The sequence below is a fragment of the Protopterus annectens genome, chromosome 9.part0 (assembly GCF_019279795.1).
Source record: "Protopterus annectens isolate FY-2018-M chromosome 9.part0, PAN1.0, whole genome shotgun sequence".
NCBI lineage: Eukaryota > Metazoa > Chordata > Ceratodontiformes > Protopteridae > Protopterus > Protopterus annectens.
Genome location: NC_056743.1, coordinates 1,196,324,947 through 1,196,347,896, shown reverse-complemented (window position 1 = coordinate 1,196,347,896; position 22,950 = coordinate 1,196,324,947). Strand labels below are relative to the sequence as shown.

General features: G+C 38.2%; 1 protein-coding gene across 4 annotated transcripts in view; it reads left to right on the top strand.

Moving 5' to 3' along the window:
- Window positions 1-22,950, top strand: part of SMTNL1 (smoothelin like 1) — a 394,205-nt gene that overhangs the window by 370,786 nt on the left and 469 nt on the right. Inside the window, exon 8 of one of the 4 annotated variants that reach the window (XM_044084111.1) lies at window positions 7,868-8,874. The exons of 1 other annotated variant lie outside the window; for it this stretch is intronic. In XM_044084111.1, coding sequence (XP_043940046.1) covers window positions 7,868-8,021 — 154 coding nt within the window. In that variant the 3' untranslated portion in view covers window positions 8,022-8,874. Of the gene's footprint in view, window positions 1-7,867; window positions 8,875-22,950 lie in introns of those variants that run through there. 2 more of the 4 variants (XM_044084110.1, XM_044084112.1) reach the window with 2 other exon arrangements.

The following is a 22,950-nucleotide window of genomic DNA, read 5'->3' as shown; positions in this document are numbered from 1 at the left end:
CAGAGAAGTGTATGCATTGTCCATTTTTCAACCAACCTGCATTCTTATAATACCAGGGCTGTGAGCAGCACAACTGCACAAAATATTTAAAGCCCAAAAGCTGGATTCTGAAATGAGCACTGTGCACTGAATGGTTTTCATAGAGGCTTGCCAGGTGCCCAGTGTATGCTAACTTGTAAAACTAACTGTCCTGTAATACTATTACATAATCACCTAGCAGTAGGCTGTAATTCAGTAAGGAGCCAGTAACACAGAAGGGCAAGTAGTATCTCAGACTTTAGTCCAAGATGTACCCACCCACCAACAGAAGTGAAATTTCTCTCCATCAAACAGAACAATGCTAACAACCTTTCATCCCTCTCAATTGTAATCCCCCTCCTACAAAAAAAAGTGAAATATCCTTCCATCATATACATTAATAACAACCTTGCTTCACCTCCTGCACCACTGAGTAAGACTTCATACCCTGACTTAGAAATGCACTTATGTTTGCATGAACCCTGGAATGACTTATGAGCAGACATTCCATTCCTTTATCTGTGCATTTGGAATGACCTATGAGCAGATATTCGATTCTTGTTTTGTGAATCTGGAATGACCTAGGAGCAGACATTCTATTCCTTTATTTGCGTATCTGGAAAGACCTATGAGCACATATTCTATTCCTTTATTGGTGCATCTTGAATGATCTAGGAACAGACATTCCACTCCTTTACCTGTGCATCTGGAATGATCTAGGAACAGACATTCCACTCCTTTACCTTTGCATCTGGAATGACCTATGAGTAGCATTCAGTTCCTTTATCTGGCATCTGGAATGCACTATGAGCAGACATTCCATTCCTTTATGCGTGCATCTGTAATGTCCTATGAGCAGACATTCCCTTCCTTTATGTGCACATCTGGAATGATCTATGAGCACACATTCTGCTCCTTTATGTATGCAGTAGATATGCCATTCATTTACGTGTGCATCTGGAATGACCTATGAGTAGATATTCCATTCATTTACGTGCACATCAGGAATGACCTATGAGCACACACTGCATTCTTTTATGTCTGCATCGGGAATGACCTATGAGCACACATTCAATTCCTTTATGTCTGCATCTGGAATGACCTACGAGCACACAGTTCATTCTTTTAAGTTTGCATCTGGAATGAGGTATGAGCACACATTCCATTCCTTTATGTCTTCATCTGGAGTGACCTGTGAGCACACATTCCATTCCTTTATGTATGCATCTGGAATTACCTATGAGATGACATTCCATTCATTTACATGTGCATACCTGGAATGACCTATGAGTAGGCATTCCATTCTTGTATGTGTGCATCAGGAATGACATATGAGGTGACATTCAATTCCATTACGTGTGTGCCTGGAATGACGTATGAGCAGACATTCCATTCCTTTATGTCTGCCTCTGGAATGACCTGTGAGTAGACATTTCATTCATTTATGTGCACATCTGGAATGACCTATGAGTTGACATTCTATTCCTTTAAATGTGTTTATCTGGAATGATCTATGAGCAGACATTCCATTCCTTTATGTGTGCATCTGGAATGACCTATGAGCATGAATTCAATTCCTTTATCTGTGCATCTGGAATGAGCCATGGACAAGGGTAAGGTGGTCCACACAGCCTATCTAGACCTTGCCAAGGCCTTTGATACCATCCCCCACTCTGGAATCATAGATAAACTTACTAAGTTGGGCATTAATCCCTATGTCACCCAATGGGTTGCTAAATGGCTTACTGATAGAACCCACACTGTAAAAGTAGCCGACTCCAAATCCAGCTCCAGACAAGTGACAAGTGGAGTACCTCAGGGTTCAGTCCTGGGACCGCTCTTGTTTGGCATCTACTTCTCTGAAGTACAGGTCAACACTAAGGGACTCTGGCTAACAAAGTTTGCAGATGACTGCAAACTGGGAGCCATTATTGAATCCCCAAATGATGTGGATACTCTACAAAAGGGCCTTACAGAAACAGATGCTTGGTGCCAGAGCCATGGGCTCAAGCTCAATGCCAAGAAATGTATTGTTATCCCTTTGGGAAAAACATGTATCCATGAATTACCATATAGGTGGCAGTACACTAAACACAGAAAGTGTGATAAGAGACTTAGGGACACAGGTGGACAGTGGTCTCACCTTCGATATCCACATCGCCACAACAGTCAGGAAATCCTTCTATGTGGCACACCTCATCACGAAGGGCTTTTCATCCAGAAAAAAGGAGGTCATTGTCCCACTGTACTCATCCCTCATTAGACCCATTATAAAATATAACGCCCCATTTGGTATGTACCTCTCAAAACATCTGCAACAACTGGAAAGGCCTCAGAAATACCTCACTAAAAGAATCACAGGCCTAAAGCAGATGCCCTACGCTGACCGCCTTAAAAAACTCCAGCTATACTCTGTTGCATATCGTCTACTCAGAGGCGATCTCTGCTTAACATACAAGGCCATGTCAAACCCAGAGCTGTTGGACATGCTACACTTAAAGAAATCCCAATCCCTCAGAGCTACACGCTCCAGAGATCTAAACCTTGTCATCACAATAAACAAAACATGCTGGAGGGATAGGTTCCTGACCCAGAGACTCCCCAGACTCTGGAATAGATTGCCCATACATGTCAAGCAGAGTGCCTCTTTGGACCTCTTCAAGAGGAACCTTGACGATTTGATGGGAGAAAGGAAATTCACCCCAGGGATCACGTCAGTCGCCCTGCTAGACAGGGGTCCAGGAAAGTAAATAATGTGGGAAGAAATAGCCAGGGAATTGTTATGGCTAGGCTTGTATAGGCCCTAGGGCTGATAGCCTAGTACCAACCTATGAACCTAGGAGCAGACATTCCATCCCTTTATCTGTGCATCTGGAATGATTTATGAGTAGGTATTCCATTCTTTTACCTGTGCATCTGCAATGAACTATGAACAGACATTCCATTACTTTATGTCTGCAACTGGAATGAGCTATGAGCACATAGTCCATTCCTTTATGCCTTTATCTGGAGTGACCAGTCAGCACACATTCCATTCCTTTATGTGTGCATCTGGAATGATCTATGAGCACACACTCCATTCCTTTATGTCTGCATCTGGAAATACCTATCAGCACACATTCCATTCTTTTATGTCTGCTTCTGGAATGACCTATGAGCACACATTGCATTCCTTCATATGTGCATCTGGAATGACATATGAGCACCCATTCCATTCCTTTATGTCTGCAACTGGAATGAGCTATAAGCACACATTCTATTCTTTTATGTCTTCATCTGGAGTAACCTGCGAGCACACATTGCATTCCTGTATGTGTGCAGCTGGAATGACCTATGAGAATACACTCCATTCCTTTATGTGCTCACCTGGAATGATCTAAGAACAGACATTTCATTCTTTTAAGAGTGCATCTGGACTGACCTCTAAGCAGACATCCCATTCCTTTATGTGTGCGTCTGGAATGATATGACCAGACATTCTATTTTTTTATCTGGAATGACCTATGAGCAGACATTCCATTCCTTTATGTGCACATCTGGAATGACCTCTGAGCAGACATTCCATTCATTTATGTGTGCGTCTGGAATGACCTATGAGTACACATTCTATTCATTTATGTGCTAATTTGGAATGACCTATGAGCAGATATTCCATTCATTTATATGCGCATCTGGAATGATCTGTGAGTCGACATTCCATTCATTTATGTGTCATTCCATTCCTTTATGTGTGCATCTGGAATGACCTATGAGCAGACATTCCATTCATTTATATGCACATCTGAAATGACCTATGAGTTGACATTCCATTTATTTGTGTGTTATTCCATTCCTTTATGTGTGCATTGGGAATGACGTATGAGCAGGCATTCCATTCCTTTATGTGTGCATCTGGAATAACCTATAAGAAGACATTCCATTCGTCTATCTGTGCATATAGAAAGAGCTATGAGCATACATTTCATTCTTTTCTGTGCATCTGGAATGACCTGTGAGCAGATGTTACATTCTTTTATCTGTGCATCTGAAAAGACCTATGAGCAGATATTCCATTCCTTTATCTGTGCATCACGAGCAGATATTCCATTCCTTTATCTGTGTAACAGAAATTACCTGTAAGCACACATTTCATTCCTTTATCTGTGAATCTTGAATGACCTATGAGCAGACATTCAATTTCTTTACCTGTGCATCTGGAGTGACCTATGAGCAGGCATTCTGTGCATCTGGAATGACTTATGAGTAAACATTCCATTCCTTTATCTGTGCATCTGGAAGGACCTATGAGCACACATTCGTTCCTTTATGTGTGCATCTGAAATTACCTATGAGCACACATTCCATTCCTTTATGTGTGCATCTGGAATGACCTATGAGTAGACATTCCATTCCTTTATGTGCGCATCTGGAATGACCTATGAACAGACATTCCATTCCTTTATCTGTGCATCTGGAAGGACCTATGAGTAGGCATTCCATTCATTTGTGTCCACATTGCAAATAACCTATGAGCACACATTCCATTCCTTTATGTGTGCATCTGGAATGACCTATGAGCAAACATTCTATTCCTTTATGTCTGCATCTGGAATGACCTATGAGCACACATTCCATTCCTTTAGGTGTGGATGTGGAGTGACCTATGAGCAGACATGCCATTCCTTTATCTGTGCATCTGGAATGACCTATGACATTATGTGTGCAGCTGAAATGACCTGTGAGCTGACATTCCATTCCTTTATGTGTGCATTTGGCATGACCTCTGAGCAGACATTCCATTCATTTATGCATGTGTTTGGAATGATCTATGAGCCATCATTCCGTTCCTTTATGTGTGCATCTGGAAGTACCTGTGAGCAGGCATTCCATTCCTTTATGTGTGCATCTGGAAGTACCTGTGAGCAGGCATTCCATTCCTTTATGTGTGCATCTGGAATGACCCATGAATAGACATTTCATTTGTTTTAAGTGTGCACTCACATGGAAGCAAAATGCAAGTCTACGAGGGATAAGACACCAAAGGAAAGGCAACAAAGGGAAGTCATTCTTGTATGAGAGAAGTATGCTAAAGTTAAGAAAGTAATCTGCATTGTGTGCGGAAAATATAAAAAAGTAAAAAAAAATCTATATTTGAAACACAATAATCTTGTATGTATAACTACAGTTTCTTTTTTTTTTGTATTGGCATAACCACAGTAGAAGCTGCATTTCCTATGAGCTTCTTTTGCCCTTTCACTACTAATTCGGTACAGCCTGTATCCCAGCTGGGACTCCAGGTGCTGCTCTAGTGAGCTAGGTCTAGTCATTTACCTTATCTTTGACATCAACACTAATTGGACAACGAGAACTGAAAGAGCATGTTCATGCAGTGCACAAGAACATGAAAGCCAACCCTTCCTCTCTGCTGACTGCATTGCTGTTAGTTTGCAAGGCAAAAGGCATACAGATCTACATCTCACAGCTCTTTGAACAAACTGTCTTCACACACAATTCATAAAAAATGATAACAGATCATTTAGTTTAGCATCTCTGCCTTGGGGAAATAGTGAAATCATTTTAAAGACAAGATTGGATGAGCTTCTTTGGTACACTAGGCTAAGTGATGCGGGTGGGGAGTAAATCATGTTAAAATAACTGAGTCTATGATTTAGATTCTGACAAAGGTATTGTGGTAGATTTTGTATACTTCACTTCAATAAGGCTAGTGGAAAGCTGTTCCGGAAATTGAGAGATGGGGACATGTAAGATCTCAGAAGGTTGTGGTTAAATAAATATTTAGTGAAGAGTCATCCATTAGTGAAACACCTTGGAATCTGCTGTGAACCTTGTTTGTGTCACACATAACTCGGGGTCTAAATAAACAGATGTACCTGCTTAAACACGACATGTTTGTTGGAACTATGGCAGATGACAGGGTAGTTGTGTGTAAACAGGTCTAAGTATTTTAATGGAGCAGAAAGACAAGTGGATGCTAAGAGTTTCATGCAAACCAATAGTTTCAAGGACAAGAATAAAGTAAGTTCAAGTATAAATAGGGGAAGTTAGCACTAGAAGGCACTATGCAGATAAACAGTTGCTTGATTTGAGTGTTAGTCCCACAACTAGTAATTTTGCACATTTTTGTGAAGGGTGAAAGGTCACTAGAGTCCATGCATGTAGTAGCACATGATTCCATGGACCTTAAGTGTTGGTCAGGCCTCAGTCCCACCTGAATAGTGAGATCAGAGCTAAAGGCCAAGATATTGCAATGACACAGTGAGTGCAGGGAAGTGTGAGGAGGATGAATAAGGGTAGACCATGCCTGACTTGTGAGTAGAGACTGGAGAAATTTTACTCGTCACAGGAGGTGTTGGAGGGGAAAGTCTTATTGACCCAGACAGGGTACGATTGACATTTACTGACCCAGATAGGGTATAATTGGCATGAAGCTGGTGGGAGCAGCAGCCATCTATAACGACTGCAAATTCCAAGCAAACTGAATTCACTTTGTGTTTCTTTCATGGTTTATAAACTTCCAGATCCTTTTGGCTGTACGTTATGACCTAGGCCCCCAGGTTTCCCCTAAACTATCGTCAGACCAGAGGGATCTACCAGAAAGTTATAAAGAAGTAAATAAGTGATGCAGCGGAGGTGAAGTAACAATAATTAGCTGTGGTGGTAACACAACCCTCATGCATGGGGGTGCAGACAAATATTCCCACCCAATACATCATTGACTTTTGTGTCTTTCACACCAGGGCCATGGCTTTTGATTAACTGTCAGTGAGGTTGATTTTAAAAAGAAACATATTCAAAGGACTGTGAGATGATTAATGGATGGACACATACAAGGCACTCACTTTGATTTTTTTGTATTATCCATAAAACAAAAAAAAAATACTCTGTAACTCTCATCTGTTCATCACTGAAGTAGTACACATAGGTGTTAGCTATTTGTTTCAAGTTAAAAGGTGTTTTTAAAAATAGCCCTCAAACTGGGCTATTTGAATAAACAGAATACTTTTGAAATGACAATAAACCTGTTCAGCCCAAGCTAAAGCAAAAAAAAAAAAAAAAATTCAACTTGTCTGGTAGCAAGTTCCAAAAGAATATCCTGCATTCAATATTTTATAACCATCTGCACTAGCCCCCAAAGTGGCCTACTCTAAACTTCTGCATATTATTTAAAATGTATATAATAAAAAAAGAAATAGCTTAAAAAATGTACACATGGTGTCACTGCCAGACCATTACTGGCACACTATAAACATTATCTATGCAATATGTGTGTAAAGGAGATGCTAAGGCACAAAACAGTGGCTAAAAGTCTCCATTGATCTTCCAGTGAATAACAATAAACACAAGTAAAAACGGATGTACAAGGGACCCCTTTTAAAATAGGAAGACATACCTTGAAATAAGTGTTTGCAGCGATAATCTCCACCTGGCACATAGGCAAAGTTAGTTTATCCACTCAAGATCTTCTGTGTCCCACGTCAGCCAAGAGTAAGCCATCATAACAGATGGATCCGACAGTGGTTATCACTGCGATAACTACCATTAGAAAAAAAAATTAGCGAACACTGCAGAAAAAATGGAATAATAGTATCAAGATATTCCTAGCGATTTACAACACAGCTTCATTCGATTCGGAAAGAATATCATTACACTTCCAAATAGAGTTAGACTCTTAAATTAACATGACTTATTTTTTCTGCTTAGTTTGCTTTTTAAACATTTTACAGGTACAGAATCCTGCCTGCAGCATAACAAGAGCATTATTCATGGAAAATGCCTTACTAACATCTCCTGTGGTGATTACTACCTTCTGTTGTTTGCTACTGACTTTTATTACTGTTGTTGTTTGCAGGAAGCATGCAGACTGTGATCAGCTTCTTGAAGTGGAAGATATGATGCTGATGGGCAGGAGGCCAGATCCCATGTGTATCTTTACTTATGTCCAGTCCCTCTATAACCACTTACGCAGACATGAACAGAACAGAATGCTGGCTGTCACTCCATGAGCTTCCAGGGGATAACTAACGGTGGAAAGACATGCCCATCACCATGACTTCTCTTTACCAGGCTCATCACTGACGGTAACAAGCTGCCCCTAGAATGGATAATAAGGAAAGACAGACATGTCTTCCAAAAGTTCTGTTTAGATGGTCCTGGGAAAGGTTAATGTGCAGCTCACTTTGTACAAAATAACACATCACTAACTCAACCAAAGTACAAAACCTGCACCAAAAAAAGGTAAAATGGGGAGGAGGAGGTCTGGTAGCAAAGCTAGTAGAGATTTCTCATGCATTCACCTACAGCATCAGAGAAGAATACTATATTATACAAGCTAAAGGAATAACTACACTTCCAACTAGTAATGGATTCTCATCCAACACAACAAAGTATCACTGAGCAGAACTTTCAGGAAAGCTAAACAAACATTATATTCTCAAGCAATATGGGTTCCAAACTACACTACTGCATCATCACAAACCACAAAGTGTACCAGAAGAGCTAAAGGACCATCCTGTCAGGTCACTTCACAATTGAGTCTTGTTAAACATATGCAGAGTATGACAGACTAGGGTCAGCTAATGAACAGCTCTGCTGACTCACATATTAGGAGAGTCTCGTACACCCAAAATTGGCATCTCAGAAGTGATACTGTATCATGGGAGCTAAATGAACAGAAAAGAAGTCTGACACAGGTTAAACAGCTCAGCATCTACCACCAATAAATATTAAAACAGTCATCTTATAAAAAAGTATGCAATTCATTTATATGTAAATATGACCCACAACTCCACTTCTTTTAAGCTGTATATATATATATATATATATATATATATATATATATATATATATATATGTATGTATACACACACACACACACACACACACACACACACACACACACACACACTAATGAATAGTATTACACTTCAAAGAATCAAGAACATTAAGTTATACCATCCCTTTACTATCCTTTGGTCAGTGCCTCGACTGCAGCTGTCAACAAAAACAGCAGTCTAAATTTTTTTTTGCATCATATATTCACCAAGTTCATCTTTGCTATCAGTTTTACAATGTAGGAATCGTTCACATTTACACTTCAGTTTTTCTGCACTAAAAGTGTGTAACCAGTGACAGACTTTTCATCCGTGGTTTCAGACATACTAGTATGACAAACATATTACTGGATACTTAATTTAGCACACTAAAAGTGCCCCGCATATTTCATTTATACATTTTCCATATTTTCTGTTGGGTTATTGTTTCCCATTCATTACAGTAAGATGTAGTGACTGCATAGCTTTTCTGATGAATAGGTGGGCTTCATGCAGGTTGCATAGATTTTTATGAATGGACTGCCTCACGGGTGGTTTTCTACTGTAGTTCTTAGGCACATTTTCATCTTTTTTAGGATTTGTTAAGATTGTAGAGCAGTGCTGTGTTTATTGCCATAATATTATTTACTGTATAGTTTTAGTTTCTGGTTCATTTAGCTACAATGCCATTTTTGAATGCTGTAGAGTAGTACTGTATTTTATTGCTATACTATTTACTGCAGAGTTTTAGTATCAGGTTCATTTTGACTATAATGCCATTTTTAATGTCTTGCTGTGGCATGTGTTTTATTTATTAGTTTAATTATTCTCCCATTTTTTCTAAGAAAGTGATGTATATGCATGTAGCTATTTTTGTAAAGTCTGAAAATGTATTTTTTTCACTCAATGAATGCAGCTAAGTTACAGTAACATCACACTATACACAGACATACACAGTTGGTAATAAATGGGTTGATAAACCACACAGAGTGGTGATATGTAGTTGTGTGTGTGTATCTATATATATATATATATATCTGTATCTATAAATACAAATAGATATAGATATATAGACATGTATACGGTTCTGTATCATTTCGAAAGTAGCTTTGACTGAACCACAAAAGGTCGTAAAAAAATGACTGAAAGTACATTTGACTGAAAAACCATTTAATTGAAAACTATACTATAAAAGTCGATGGATGGTGTTTATGCTATCATTTTTTTTTGTTATGGGAGTTGTTAGGGATGTAGGTTACAAGATTTTGTGCAGACTGGCAATATCCATCTTCATGTTGCACCACAGTGTTCCCATAACAACACTAATTCACTGTGTGTGGCATTTTTTCTTTTCCCTACTGGTGTGTGACCTAGGAGTTGGCATATATAATTAAGGGGTGTGGGTACCAGAGCCCCCACTTGGGCTGAGGATACAGGGGGGCTACCTCCCAGGGAAAAAAACTTTTTATAGTATCTATCTTATGTAGAATTTTTTGTTTTAAAGCTTTTTGGTCATTTGTAGCTACTGCTGTTTTTCTTTCATTCAAAGGTACCTTTGATGAAATGCTACAGAACCACACACACACACACACACACACACACACACACACACACACACACACACACACACATATATATATATATATATATATATATATATATATATATATATATATATATATACACATCAGATGAGTCATATATATATAAACATGCTGAAGTCAGTGGCATATATTTAACAGTTTTATGTAAAGGACAAAGAATGTAAAAATGTGTACTTTAAAAGCCTGTACATATATCTTCTATTCTGTATAAAAATTAATGTGCAGTGGTAAGCTTTACAGGTCAAATATGGCTATTATTTGGCTAATTGTGAATCTAGTCTGTGTAGCCATTCAGTGAAAATGGTAAAACTTTGAGGCTTTGAACCTTCCTATTAACTTATACCACAGAGAAATTAAATGTTGCCATCTTACATCTCTGTTAACATAACATCTGCATCTGTGAGTAGAACTTCAGTTCCAGGAACACACAGGACAGATACAAGATTTAGGACTGCTTGTGGCATACTAACCTTTCCCAGACTGCTAAAGTCTATCCTAAACCTTTATGATGGACTACATTGACAGAAAACTTCAGTTCTGGACAAAGCAAAAGAAAAAATGGCTCCCTGTTGAAATGTTGGCACCCAAAATGTCAAATGCTGACATATGGAATAAAAGACCAAAAGTGCAGCTGAAGAGGCGATTTTGAACATAGCTGTTTTTGCAATGGGGCCAGTCCCCTGCACCCCACCTTGGCTCTTGATGATTGTCACTGATGTAGTGACAGCCCGACACCGTGTGCAAGAAAATGGGAAAAAAGGGTTGTGGATGGGTGGATAGATGGATATCTACATTAAATCCGAGATTGCATATCTCAGAGAAAAGAAAATATTTTAAAAAATGGCCATCTCGAACTTAATATAAGTAAGCCCATTTTTTCAGTGATTCAGTCTCAGTGTTTTTGGACTCACTCTAGCAGGTCTAATAATTTCAAATGATTATAAAAAAAGGTAAAGCAGAAGGTTAGGGTTAGTAGGCAGAATGCTTCCTGCAGCAGGAACTCTACTTAGAGATGGTCTGATATGGTGAGTCCTTGTAACTTTTGTATTTGACCTCATAAAACTCTAGCTATAGAAGCTTACTTGGCAGAGTCCCAGCTCAAACCATTTTGGTTGTTGTCCTAAGGAACCACTTCCTTAACAACCACAAAGGAAGCACTTTTTTAACAATCATGGTCTCGCAAGAATACCTGCTGTTTTTCCCAGTTGCAATGCTTTGCAGATATATTTGAGGATTACAAAGTAGCATCTGTACAAATGTTATCCAAGAAGGCATTACAAAAGGTGTCGGCTATGAATGTAGAGGTGGCTCAGTCAGGACATTCATGCAAAGTTTTATCATAACAGAAGACAATGTGCACTTGGTCAGGCATTCTTTTGTCATATTTTTTCCAATATACCCTTTAGCAAATGAACCAAGGAGTTGGTCATCTCTTCTTATCATTTTTGCCCTGTGTACATAGTAACTCAACTATCTGTGCATGTCCATGCAGTACAGTAGATACTTCCTTGGTTGGAATACTGCAAAAAGAAAGTTGCAGATAAACTGACTTGTTTAATTTAGAGTCCACAGCTGCCCCTGGTATGAAGGAGCAGCTGATCTATGCAGTGCAACTCTTTGTATGAAGACTAAGTAAGGACATGCCATTCATAAGAAGAGACACCTTTTTCATCCCCCCCCCCCCCCCCGAGAAGAAATCATAAAATACCAGAATCTATACTCTCTTGGTATTAGGAAATATGAGATTTAACCAAATTTGTCATTTAAGGCCAGAACACTTATTCACTATAAGTAAAACTTGAAAACTTGTCAGTTTGCTTTATTCAGCTTTCTGTAGTTATTCTATGAGCTTTTTTTATTTTATGTACACATACAATAAAAAATATAATGGAGTCATGGTTTGTTTGTGTCTTTCGGCTTTTTCCGGTTAGGGGTCGCCACAGCGGAACTCCGGTCTGTTAATGATTGGCTTGCCAGGCCTGACGCACAACCTTCAATGAAGGTACGCCCATTCACGCATGTCTCCACGCAGAAGACGCTCTAGCTGAGAATCAAACCGGACAGCGTCTTACTGTGAGGTGACAACGCTACCGCAGCACCACCACTGCGGGTACATAATGGAGTCATGGTAAGGAGCAAAAATTATAAATATACGTGGCTGGTATAATTCTCAGAATATGACTGAATAAAACAGAACTTCATATTTTTAATAATCATAAATTATTGTCCATGCAGATAGGGCTTGTAACTCAGGCATTTGCTTGGCCGAGGTAGTTGTCAACACCAAGACAATAGTTTTAAATCTGCTAAAGCAACAGTCTTAAAGGGAGTAAGAACAACCTTTTCTAGCATCAAATAGACATCCAAAGATAGAACTGGGTTCTTAACCAGTTGCTGAAGAAGGCTTTTTGTTTAGGGCCAAAACTAGTCTTGCTGTTTATTTGTTCATTCTATTTTTATTAAATACATTTGTGATGTCTATGTTGAGTGCTGCTGTTTTTTGTTTGGATTTATATTTGGAATTGAACACTTGAGTAGTGGAGGGTTTATATGCAGTGGGTTTAGTATTTAGTTTTTTGAAGAAGAAAGGCACCATAAACAAAGGCCTTGCAGACTTTAAGGACTACTGTGGGCTCATATTCTTAGCCTATATGACAGCTTGAAATAGTAGTCAAATGAAATGAAATGGCTGACTAGCTGAGGTCCACATCAGAGCTCTAAGAGGTACTGAGACACGTAGGAAAGGAAAAGGGATCAGCATCCATGGTGTATGCCAAAGAGAAATTCTTCTCCATGTATCTCTATAAATCCTGTGACTTAAAGGACATTGAGTAGGCAGCATTCTGGCCAGGAATTTGTCATGTATAGTAACTAATGGAACTGGAGCTACCAAACCTTTACTTTGAAGCATACAGGCCCAAATAAGCTTTCACAGAGGAGCAAATCACCAAGCATTCATGGTAAGGAAAGCAAAATGGAGAGATAAGATGAAGCCGCTGAAATGTGGTAAACCAGATTTGTCTGGTTTGGTAAGGATCAATCCACATCACCATTGTCTTTTTAGTCTTTAGCTCTGAAAGCAAACTTAATTATCACAAGCAGGAAAAGGAAGACATGCAGCAGATTTTTCAGCCAAGACTTCATCGATGCATCCATGATGCTGATGCTATTTGGTGAAGGAATATTTCCAACATTAGGTGTTCCAGGAGGATCAAAACTGGGGAATCCCCATGTTTTTGGAAATTAGCTTGGCTATAGTAGAACTTAAGGACCACTCATGTGGTAAAATTTAAATTTTGCTGAATGCATTCACCAGATGTTGTATTCCCATGAAATGTGAATTGCCTGCAAAAGTCTGTTGTTCTTAAAATCCCCTCCCAGACCCTCATAACCTTCAGTAAAAGGTATAGGGGATACATAGCTTCCTGTTGGTGGGTGCCCCATACTACTTCCATGATGTCTGAGTGACCAGTGATGTGGTCTTGTGGAACCCACTCTTACAGAGCCTGCAGGAAAAGGACGGCCGTTCTTGGGCTGCGCTCATCTCTAGGACTGCTCTCATCTTTAGGACAGCAATGCCAATCTATGATTCCTAGTAGGACTTAAGCCACATTTTTGTAGCCTTGAAAGTGTCCCTCCATCCCAAGGAAGAAGCATCCATTGTATCAGTTTGCAAGGAGGGAATATGAAGGATTTTCCATTTAAGACATTAGCAGGTATAATTCACCAAACCAAATGTATTTTGCACGCTGTCAAGATTTTGACTGATGCATTCAGAGTCTGTGCTGGGACCAATGTGAATCTGTGGGACCATTGCAATACTCTCATGTATTACTTTACATGCAGTAATGTCAGAATCAAGGCTGATATAATTTCTAGAGACATTGACTATGAGAAGATGGTCTGACAACAGGAGGGGAACTTAAATAAATGTGTTTGATATTTTCTGCTCAGTAAGTTTTGGTATCTTGGGAACAGCCTAATGATGCAGATCAGAGGATCTCTGTGCAGCTTGAAACTGTCTAGGCTATCAGCTACTAGGAACAGGTCATCCAAACAGGGAAACTGTTTTTATTTATTATTTATTTTATTTATTTATTTACATTTGTTGACCGGGAGTGTCTGACTGGACGTAGGTCCATTTTCAGCGGAGGCCCAGGGAGAAAAGCTCCACAGTTAAAATATACAGACAGTAGTTACACTGGATTTACATGAAGCCACAGTGGTGCAGCAATAGCATTGTTGCCTTACAGCAAGAGGTTCTCCCATTCGATTCTCTGCTGGAGCACCTTCTGTGTGGAGTCTGCATGTACTCCCTGCGGTCAAGTGGCGTTCGAAAGACATGCGTAGAATTGGTGTGCCTTTGCTGAAGGTTGGGCATCGAGCTGGCACCTCAGCACCCGTAAAAAAATCTACTGCCAATCATTAGCAGACTGGAGTTCCGCTGTGGCGACCACTAATCAGGAAAAGTCGAAAGAAGAACAAAAGTTACATTGGGTTTACATAGCAAGTAACAATTTGTCTCTTGTAGCTGCATCATTACCTTTACTGACATGCATTTTGTGAATACTGTTGTGCTGGAAGTGAGACCAGGGAGTAGAGTCATGAATTATTAATGCATGTCCCTTATTAAAAAGTACTGGCATGACATTGTCCTCTCTGATCATTTCTTGGATTCAGTCCTGACTTCTAGTCACTATTTGCTGTTTGTATGTTTTCCCCATGCCTGTGTGTATTATTTGATTGGCTACACTAATACTATATCTTGTATTTACCCTTGTTCTTGGAGCCTGGTCACGGCTGCAAAGGGTCAAGGCAAGTCCACTCATCTAGTTAATAATTCAGATAGTACACGGAGGGGGAGGAGCAGGAAATGAAGAGTGACCATACAGAAGCATTCCTTGTGGATGAAGCCAATCAGCTTCGGTGTGGGCCTTAATTCTTGCATCATCATTGAGACTAAACAGAATATGGAATAAACTTCCCCCATTTTTATCAAGACTGAACTTGTTGAAGCTTTGGTCATATGAAAAAAAGTAGACGAAGCTTAATTTCCAGAAACGTAAGCCCCCACCCCTTAGTTTTACAAACTAACTCCATGGTCATGCAACTGCTAAGAATAAAGCACCCCAAAACTTTGAACAACTGCAAGTGCACAAAGAAATATCACACCACCAGTGATTTCCAACAGAAAAAATATCAGTAAAATAGAAAGTGGTATGTTAAGACTCAACCAAGTGTGGGAAGGCTTGAAGTAATATTTCAAGTCCTTGTTGGTCTTGTGGGTCATTTCTGGATGGCCCTTTTCTCATGAAACACCTGCATCTCCTTCCTTGCAGCAGTTTCTTGTTAATATGTTATTTAGGTATGAAGCAATCTATCCAAGTACTGGTAATGATTTTGAGCCAAGCTGTTGTATGATGGACACATGTTCCTCTGACCACCTTCATTTACTGGTTGTGAGGGTAAAAGTCAAAGCTACTGCTATCCTGAGATTGTCCAGGGATTCCCTGAAAGTGCCAAGGGCCTTGGCCTCAGGTCACTTTGTTTGTTGGGAACTAGCAGGAGAAACCTAATGAGACCCAAATTAATCTTAATGCTAGGGCTATGAAATTGACAAGAATCATAGTCAGGACTACATCTATGTACAGCACCATTGTGAAGGTTAAAATTTCAAACCAGGAGAAGTAAGGAAGTTCCCTTTTTCACTATTACACCTTAGAGAATCACTGATTTCAGTGCCAAAAAGCAAAGGCCCTGTAACGGGCAAGTCTACGATGGATGTCTTAACATCTTCAGCAAATGGGGTGAGGTGAAGAATATGTCTGTGCCAGATCTTGCCACCGCAGGAGAGCCATACACTGTATGCCAATTCCAAAGTCAGATGAGACGTGCTTTTTAATTCTTTTTTTATTTGTGTTTTCAGGCTTCAGTCCAACAGAGTGGTGTACTTTACACATAAAGCCATTTTAACTATACTGTGATTAGTAAGTGTTCCACATTATGGAGATATAACAAAGGTAAAACTAGCATAAATGAAAAAAATATTAAAAATGCTGACAGAGAGTGAAAGGGCAGCAAAATTTATCAAACATCACAGAATGGTTGAACTGTCTTACTTTATACTTATAAGTTTTTCTGATGAATTAATGCAATAAAGAATTATTTACCATGGGTTTTAGTAAAAATGCATAAGTTAACACTGCAACTAACTGGGAGTCTGAATTTATGAGTATTCATTAGTGGCATTAATGAACATTGAACAGGATCTGCTTTTTCCGGCGTGTGAAATTCATTACTTTAAGCAGGCAACCTGTCAGTCAAGGTTAATTTATGCAAGACATAATAGATTTGGATATGTCAATTAAATTAGGAATTCCCAAACCTGTGTGAATTAAAGGGGTAGTGTTCAACACTTACACCAATGTGACTGCTAACAGTGTAAAAGGCCATGTAAGACATAGCCTAAAAGAGAAGATTTAAAAAATGCACAAGGATTCAAAGAGAAATGGAGAAAATGAGAAAGGGATAGGAAATGACTGCAGGCACTGTAAGAAATAATGTTTTATGTACATTGTGCTGAAAAGGCCATGCAATGTATAATTACAGAAACTATATTTCAGGGTTCCTATATAATATATGTCAAATGCATCACAGACTTCAGAAATGTAAATATTCCCATGAACAATTAGCCCCTTCACTGACGAAAATGTCATTTTCTACTCTGAACATCTATTTCTGCTTATAGTGATAGGATGTGTTACTTGAGCACCAATGCATGCAGTTTGTTTAACTGTTTTGATTGGGTAATTCCACTGTGCTAATGGCTTTTGACAGAACATTTATGCAGCCTACTATACTATGAGACCTGTCACGGTTCTTGAAACACGACACACAAGTTAAGCATTCTGTCCTAATACTATATCTGTATATAATGAAAAAAAAAACACTGCCACTATTTTACATATATAAATCAATAGCATCATCATTCTGTTGTAACAGTGCTGCGTTTAATGCAAAACATTAAAACTGTTACCTTTTGTTGTACAATCATACCATCAGGTGATATACTTTAGTATAGCAGAAGCTACTGAAATACATGCATGGACTAATGTTTTGCTGTCACATGATATTTTTTGTGCAGATAAGAAGAATATTACTTATAAAAATATAATTTATGGTCTGCATAGTGGGTTTTATATTTAATTTGTAACACAGACTTATCAAATGTTAAAATGTAATGCAGGATGATGTTAGGCTGACGATGACCATTTGGGCCCATTTAATTTGTAACTTCTATCTAACCTTTGTGCAGTTTCTACTTCCATCTGTCTTTCTTCAAGATAGTTTTATATTTGTTCCATATTAACTAAAATCTCTCAGAATTGTTGCATCTAGCATTTTTGCGTGGAAGTAGTTCCATGTATCCATGAACCTCTCAGTGAAAATACCTTCTAAGTTGTTCTTCCTCCATTTCAAGCTGTACATCCCTTGTTCTTGTACAATTTATTTTCCAAAAGATGCAGTTGTCCTGAATGTTGAGTCATTTAATACATTTGCATGACTCCATGACAATTCCTTTCTCCCTCCTTTTCAGCAATAAACAGGCAATATCGCCTAATGTTGTGGGCATTACACAGGATATAACAGACCACCCAGGAGTTTTGAGACACCTGATGTGGCAGTTGGAGGACTTTCCCATTCCTGGAATGTCCATTATTTCCCGATGATACCCACCCTGAAAGAAAATGAGCTGTTAAATTATTTTGCATTTGTTTTATTTGTACATAGATATTTTTTTATCTTCCTTGGCTCTAGATAACTTTCACTACTGAAGTCACACCTCAACTCCATGTGCAAAAATGGGAGAAAAGGAGTTAAGGGGGATAGATGGAAGGAAAACAGCTCCTCTGTGTCTAATATATCTTAGTTGCTATAGGGCATGTTATTGTTGGAGCAAATGTTTTGCATCCAAAATTATAAATTATGCAAGCTTTTAAAACACACACGTACACACACACACACACACACACACACACACACACACACACACACACACACACACACACACACACACACAGTCACATATATACACATACAGATGTAGAAGCAAAGAGACAGTCACACATATATTTGTATATATATTCCTCCGGGTGCTCCAGTTTCCTCCCACATTCCAAAGATATGTGGTAAGCGGATTGGATACTCTAAACAGGCCATAGGTGTGAGTGGGAGTGCGAGTGAGGGGTATGAATGAACTGCTGCTGCAGGGCTAGCTACCTGGCAGTGTGAACCTTGGCTTGAGATGATTGTCACTGTTGAAGTGAGACCTTGACCCCATGTGCTAAATGGGAAAAGGGGCTGTGAATGGATGGAGAAACACACACACACACATATAGTTGCTTTCCTACACACTTGTTTCTTGTGGCTTCTTAACAGATACATTTAGTAAGGGGAAGGGAAATGACAGGTCCATGTAACTACTGCTGCAGTAACTTTTGTTAGTTTAGTTTATTATTTTTTAATTATTATTATTGTCCACCCTTGTTAAACAGCTGTGTTGACCACGTGTAAACAAGAGAACAGTTGTTTCTCTTTCACCTGTGCTTTATGACACTGTAGTGTGGTGCTGTAAAGTAGAAGGCTTACTGTTTACCAAGCATATTTGTACAATAATAGTTGCAGAAGCTGGATTTTCCAGTAAGATATCATATAATATGCAGCCAGTTTTCTAATGCTTTCTATGGTCCTTTAACCTTTCCTTATAAGGCTTTTGGCATAGAACATTCTAAGATCACGATGGCTCTCCCTTGTACAGTCTTGAGTCTTTTTTTATGTATGTGTAAGGGCAGAGCCTCCAGAATTCCACACAATACTTCAGATTGGGTTTTGATAGATATTTGTACAGAGAAACAATAATTTCATTGTTTATGTTAGAAATACCTCCCCCGTGCATACCAGAATTCCCCATCTTTTCTTACCTCTCTCATTTCCAAATTTAGATCATGAGAAATAAATATTCTAATGTCTTCTCTCTACTTTTTTATCTGGAAATACTTCACTGCACAATACATATCTTTCCCTGTGTTTTTCATTCTACTTTATATTAAGTATCAGCTGCCCGACATAACAATATTCCTGCAGCATTGCCATGACCTGTATCATCTCACCACATCACTCTGAGTAGCAGCTCGTAAAGTGAGACATAGTGCTTCCTCTGATCCCAATGAAGTGTTAAATAAATATTAAAGAGGACTCTTCCTGGGTTAAGACCTATGGGATTTTACTAGTGATGCTCCATTCTTCATTGTTGACATTTGCCAGCATTCACTGTCACATTTCATTCAGTAAGCTTTTTAAAACTTTTATCATTCACTTGTCCCCTGTCTAATATATGTATTATTCTGTGTGGCAGTATGTCAAATACCTTGACGAAATCCAGAAAAAGAAATATCTACAACTCAACTGTGGCTTCTTATTTACTCAACCAAAGAAGTCTGTCAGATTTGCCTGCTATAATTTTCCTACTCTGAAGCCAAGCTGGCCTGGGTTCTGTACTCCAATGGTCTTGTTATTTAACAGTGTTGTCTAATACTATCATGCACATGGGTGAGCTTCCAAAAACGTATTATTAGAATGAAATTAAGTCTTACAGAATCTTACTCTTTCTCTGCATAGTTTTCACTGTACATAAAGTACAAGTGTGACACACACACACACACACACACACACACACACACACACACACACACACACACACACGATAACCTCATAATACAGTTGCTGGCAGTTATATATGTATCTATCACTAAACACTAATCATAAACATACACATACAGACAAAGACATATACATACATGTATATGTGCATGTGTATTTGTATGCATACATATGAGCATAAATCCTGAGCACCTGAATCGATCATGACATAATATTAATTGTTGCATATGGAAGAGGGTGTATAATGTGTCAGCAGTTTGATTACTGTGAAGTAAACAATAATTAATAAGCTGAATAGAAATAATCTAGGATCAAATTTACTTATTTAGAGCTTTTAAAATTGTTGTCTTTAATGTATCTATATTTCCTATTGTCACACATCCATACCCACAGTGTTTATAGTTTACAATTCACATGTGCAAAACATACATGTGTGTATTTGTATGTTTGTGTGTGCATGTCTAGATTAATCATATACAAGGATGAAGTTTTAAATAACTTAACTTGATGTTATAGGGTTTAAATAATTTTAGTTTTAATACCTTCCTCTGTTACATATCCTGTATCATGTATGAAGTACAAACACTGAGAACTACATAAGCTATATTTCTGGCAAAAAAGTCCAATATTCCCTATTAACAGAATGCAAGTGAGAAGTTATTCCAGAAGTAAAATCCAATAACTCAACAGCGAAAAAACAATTACCAGATTGCTTCAGTTTTATGTAATTCAGAATCAAAATTAACTGTGACAATACAGACAGTAAGTATCATAACTGAAAGTATCACAACAATTAAAAAAAAAAGTAAATTTTTTTTATTACAGGCTGGATTCATGAACACCTACACTAAGTATACACCATTCTGAAAGAACAGACAAAATAAACATAACTCTCACCTTCTCCTAATTTTAGTTCCTACTGATTTTCTTGCAACCTTAAATATCGAGGGGGATTCATAAAGGTCACCAACATGTATACACTTTGTCTACACTTAGTCTAATCTTTCTGAGTGAATAGACAGCACAAAAAATGTAGTAGGGATGTTCTTGAATACAGATCATGTAGGGTCTATGTTCAGTCATTGAATAAGAAATCCAATGAACCTCTGGTCATCGAACTTAAAACATCGAACGTTCACTTCAATGAACGTTCAGTCATGGAATATTTTACCCAGGGAAAAGAGACAGTGGACCAACATGCATACTGAAACACGCACCGCAGTATATCAAACTCACCCAAGTGAGGGCTATGCCCCCCACACCCCCCCAATGTAGGGGCTGTGCTCCCCCACCACACCCTACTTATATATACCAACTCTGAGATTGCACTACAGTGGGGAAAAGGGCAAATTTCTTAATGCTGGCCAACCAACTCCATTCCCTAGGTAAAATATTTAATGACTGAATGTTCACTGAAATGAGCATTTGGTGTTTTAAGTTCGATGAACAGAAGTTTGATGGATTTCTCATTCGATGACTGAACATAGATCTGATCGTGTACACTTAATGCAGGCTTTCATGAATCCAGCCCTAAGTAAATCTTGTAATAAGACAACAATAATATGCCTGTGAGATGGGTATCTTTGTTGTTTGTTTGTTTCTTTTGTTTTTTTTTTCTTTATGTTACATTACAGTATGAATAGCAGCTGTTCAGATTTGCTGAGAACAGAAAATAAACAATGTGGTACATCTTTCTAATTTAAATACATGATTTTGTTTGCTCTTTCAACAGTTCAAAATAAACATTAGACATTAAAAATTAGAAGACACGTTTGATCCATAGCTGTTTTATTTGTGTCACTGTATTTTGTGTATATGTGTGTAATTGGCTGAGGTACACCTAATTGTGAGGGAATGTTTAAGAAACACAGAATGAAGTGAATCGCAAAATAGTAACTAGAAAGTACTAAGGAAATCATAGTAAAGGGCAGAAATAAAGTTTAGAGAAGACATAAGAAACACAACTATTGTTTTCTACTTGAAGGGACCCTGGCTGTGATGAATTCTGCCAAACTATATTGACAATATTTAAACTGAAGTAGCCCTTGCCAAATAGATTGGAAAGCTGTGCAAATCTATATGATTGCCACCAACAAACCATTCTCACACCAATCAGCTTGGGTTATGGTCAATCCTATTTGGAGTGCAACTGATGATACTAAGTTTTTTTTACAAGCAGGATTACACTTCACCTTTCTGCTTCCTCATCTAGTTTTAATAGATATGGTATTTGTATTATTACTGTTTGCAGTATATTGCACTCGGTGTTAGTCTAAGTTTTATTGACTCCCAGTATAACAAGGCAATTTATTTCAAACCAGAGTTCCAGATAAGTAAACATGTACCTGATTCTACACTCATTAACAGTACAGAAATTAAAGACAGAAGGAATTATAACTTAAGACAAATACAGGGAGTGATATGGTAGGTATCTCTTTTATGGTCAAATATGATTGAAGAGAAAGAGAAGTGGGTAATTCAAATGTTAAAAGAAAATAAAAAAAATATTTTAAAGTGATTTGATAAATGTGAATACAATAAAAATATAGAGCTATATCAATTGACATCAAGAATGTAGTTTAGATAAATGAAAAAGAGAGGTTTTTGAATGCGAAAAATTATTATTGGTGTGTGATGAGGAATGTGAAGAAAAGAAACAAAAATATATGATTAAGTGGTTGAAGGAACAAACAGGTGTAACTTATGAACAGATGAAGAAAGAAAGGAAATCATACAGGACGGAAGTGCAAATCACCAGGAAAAGTGACAGTAAGATAGAAGGAAACAAAATATAATCG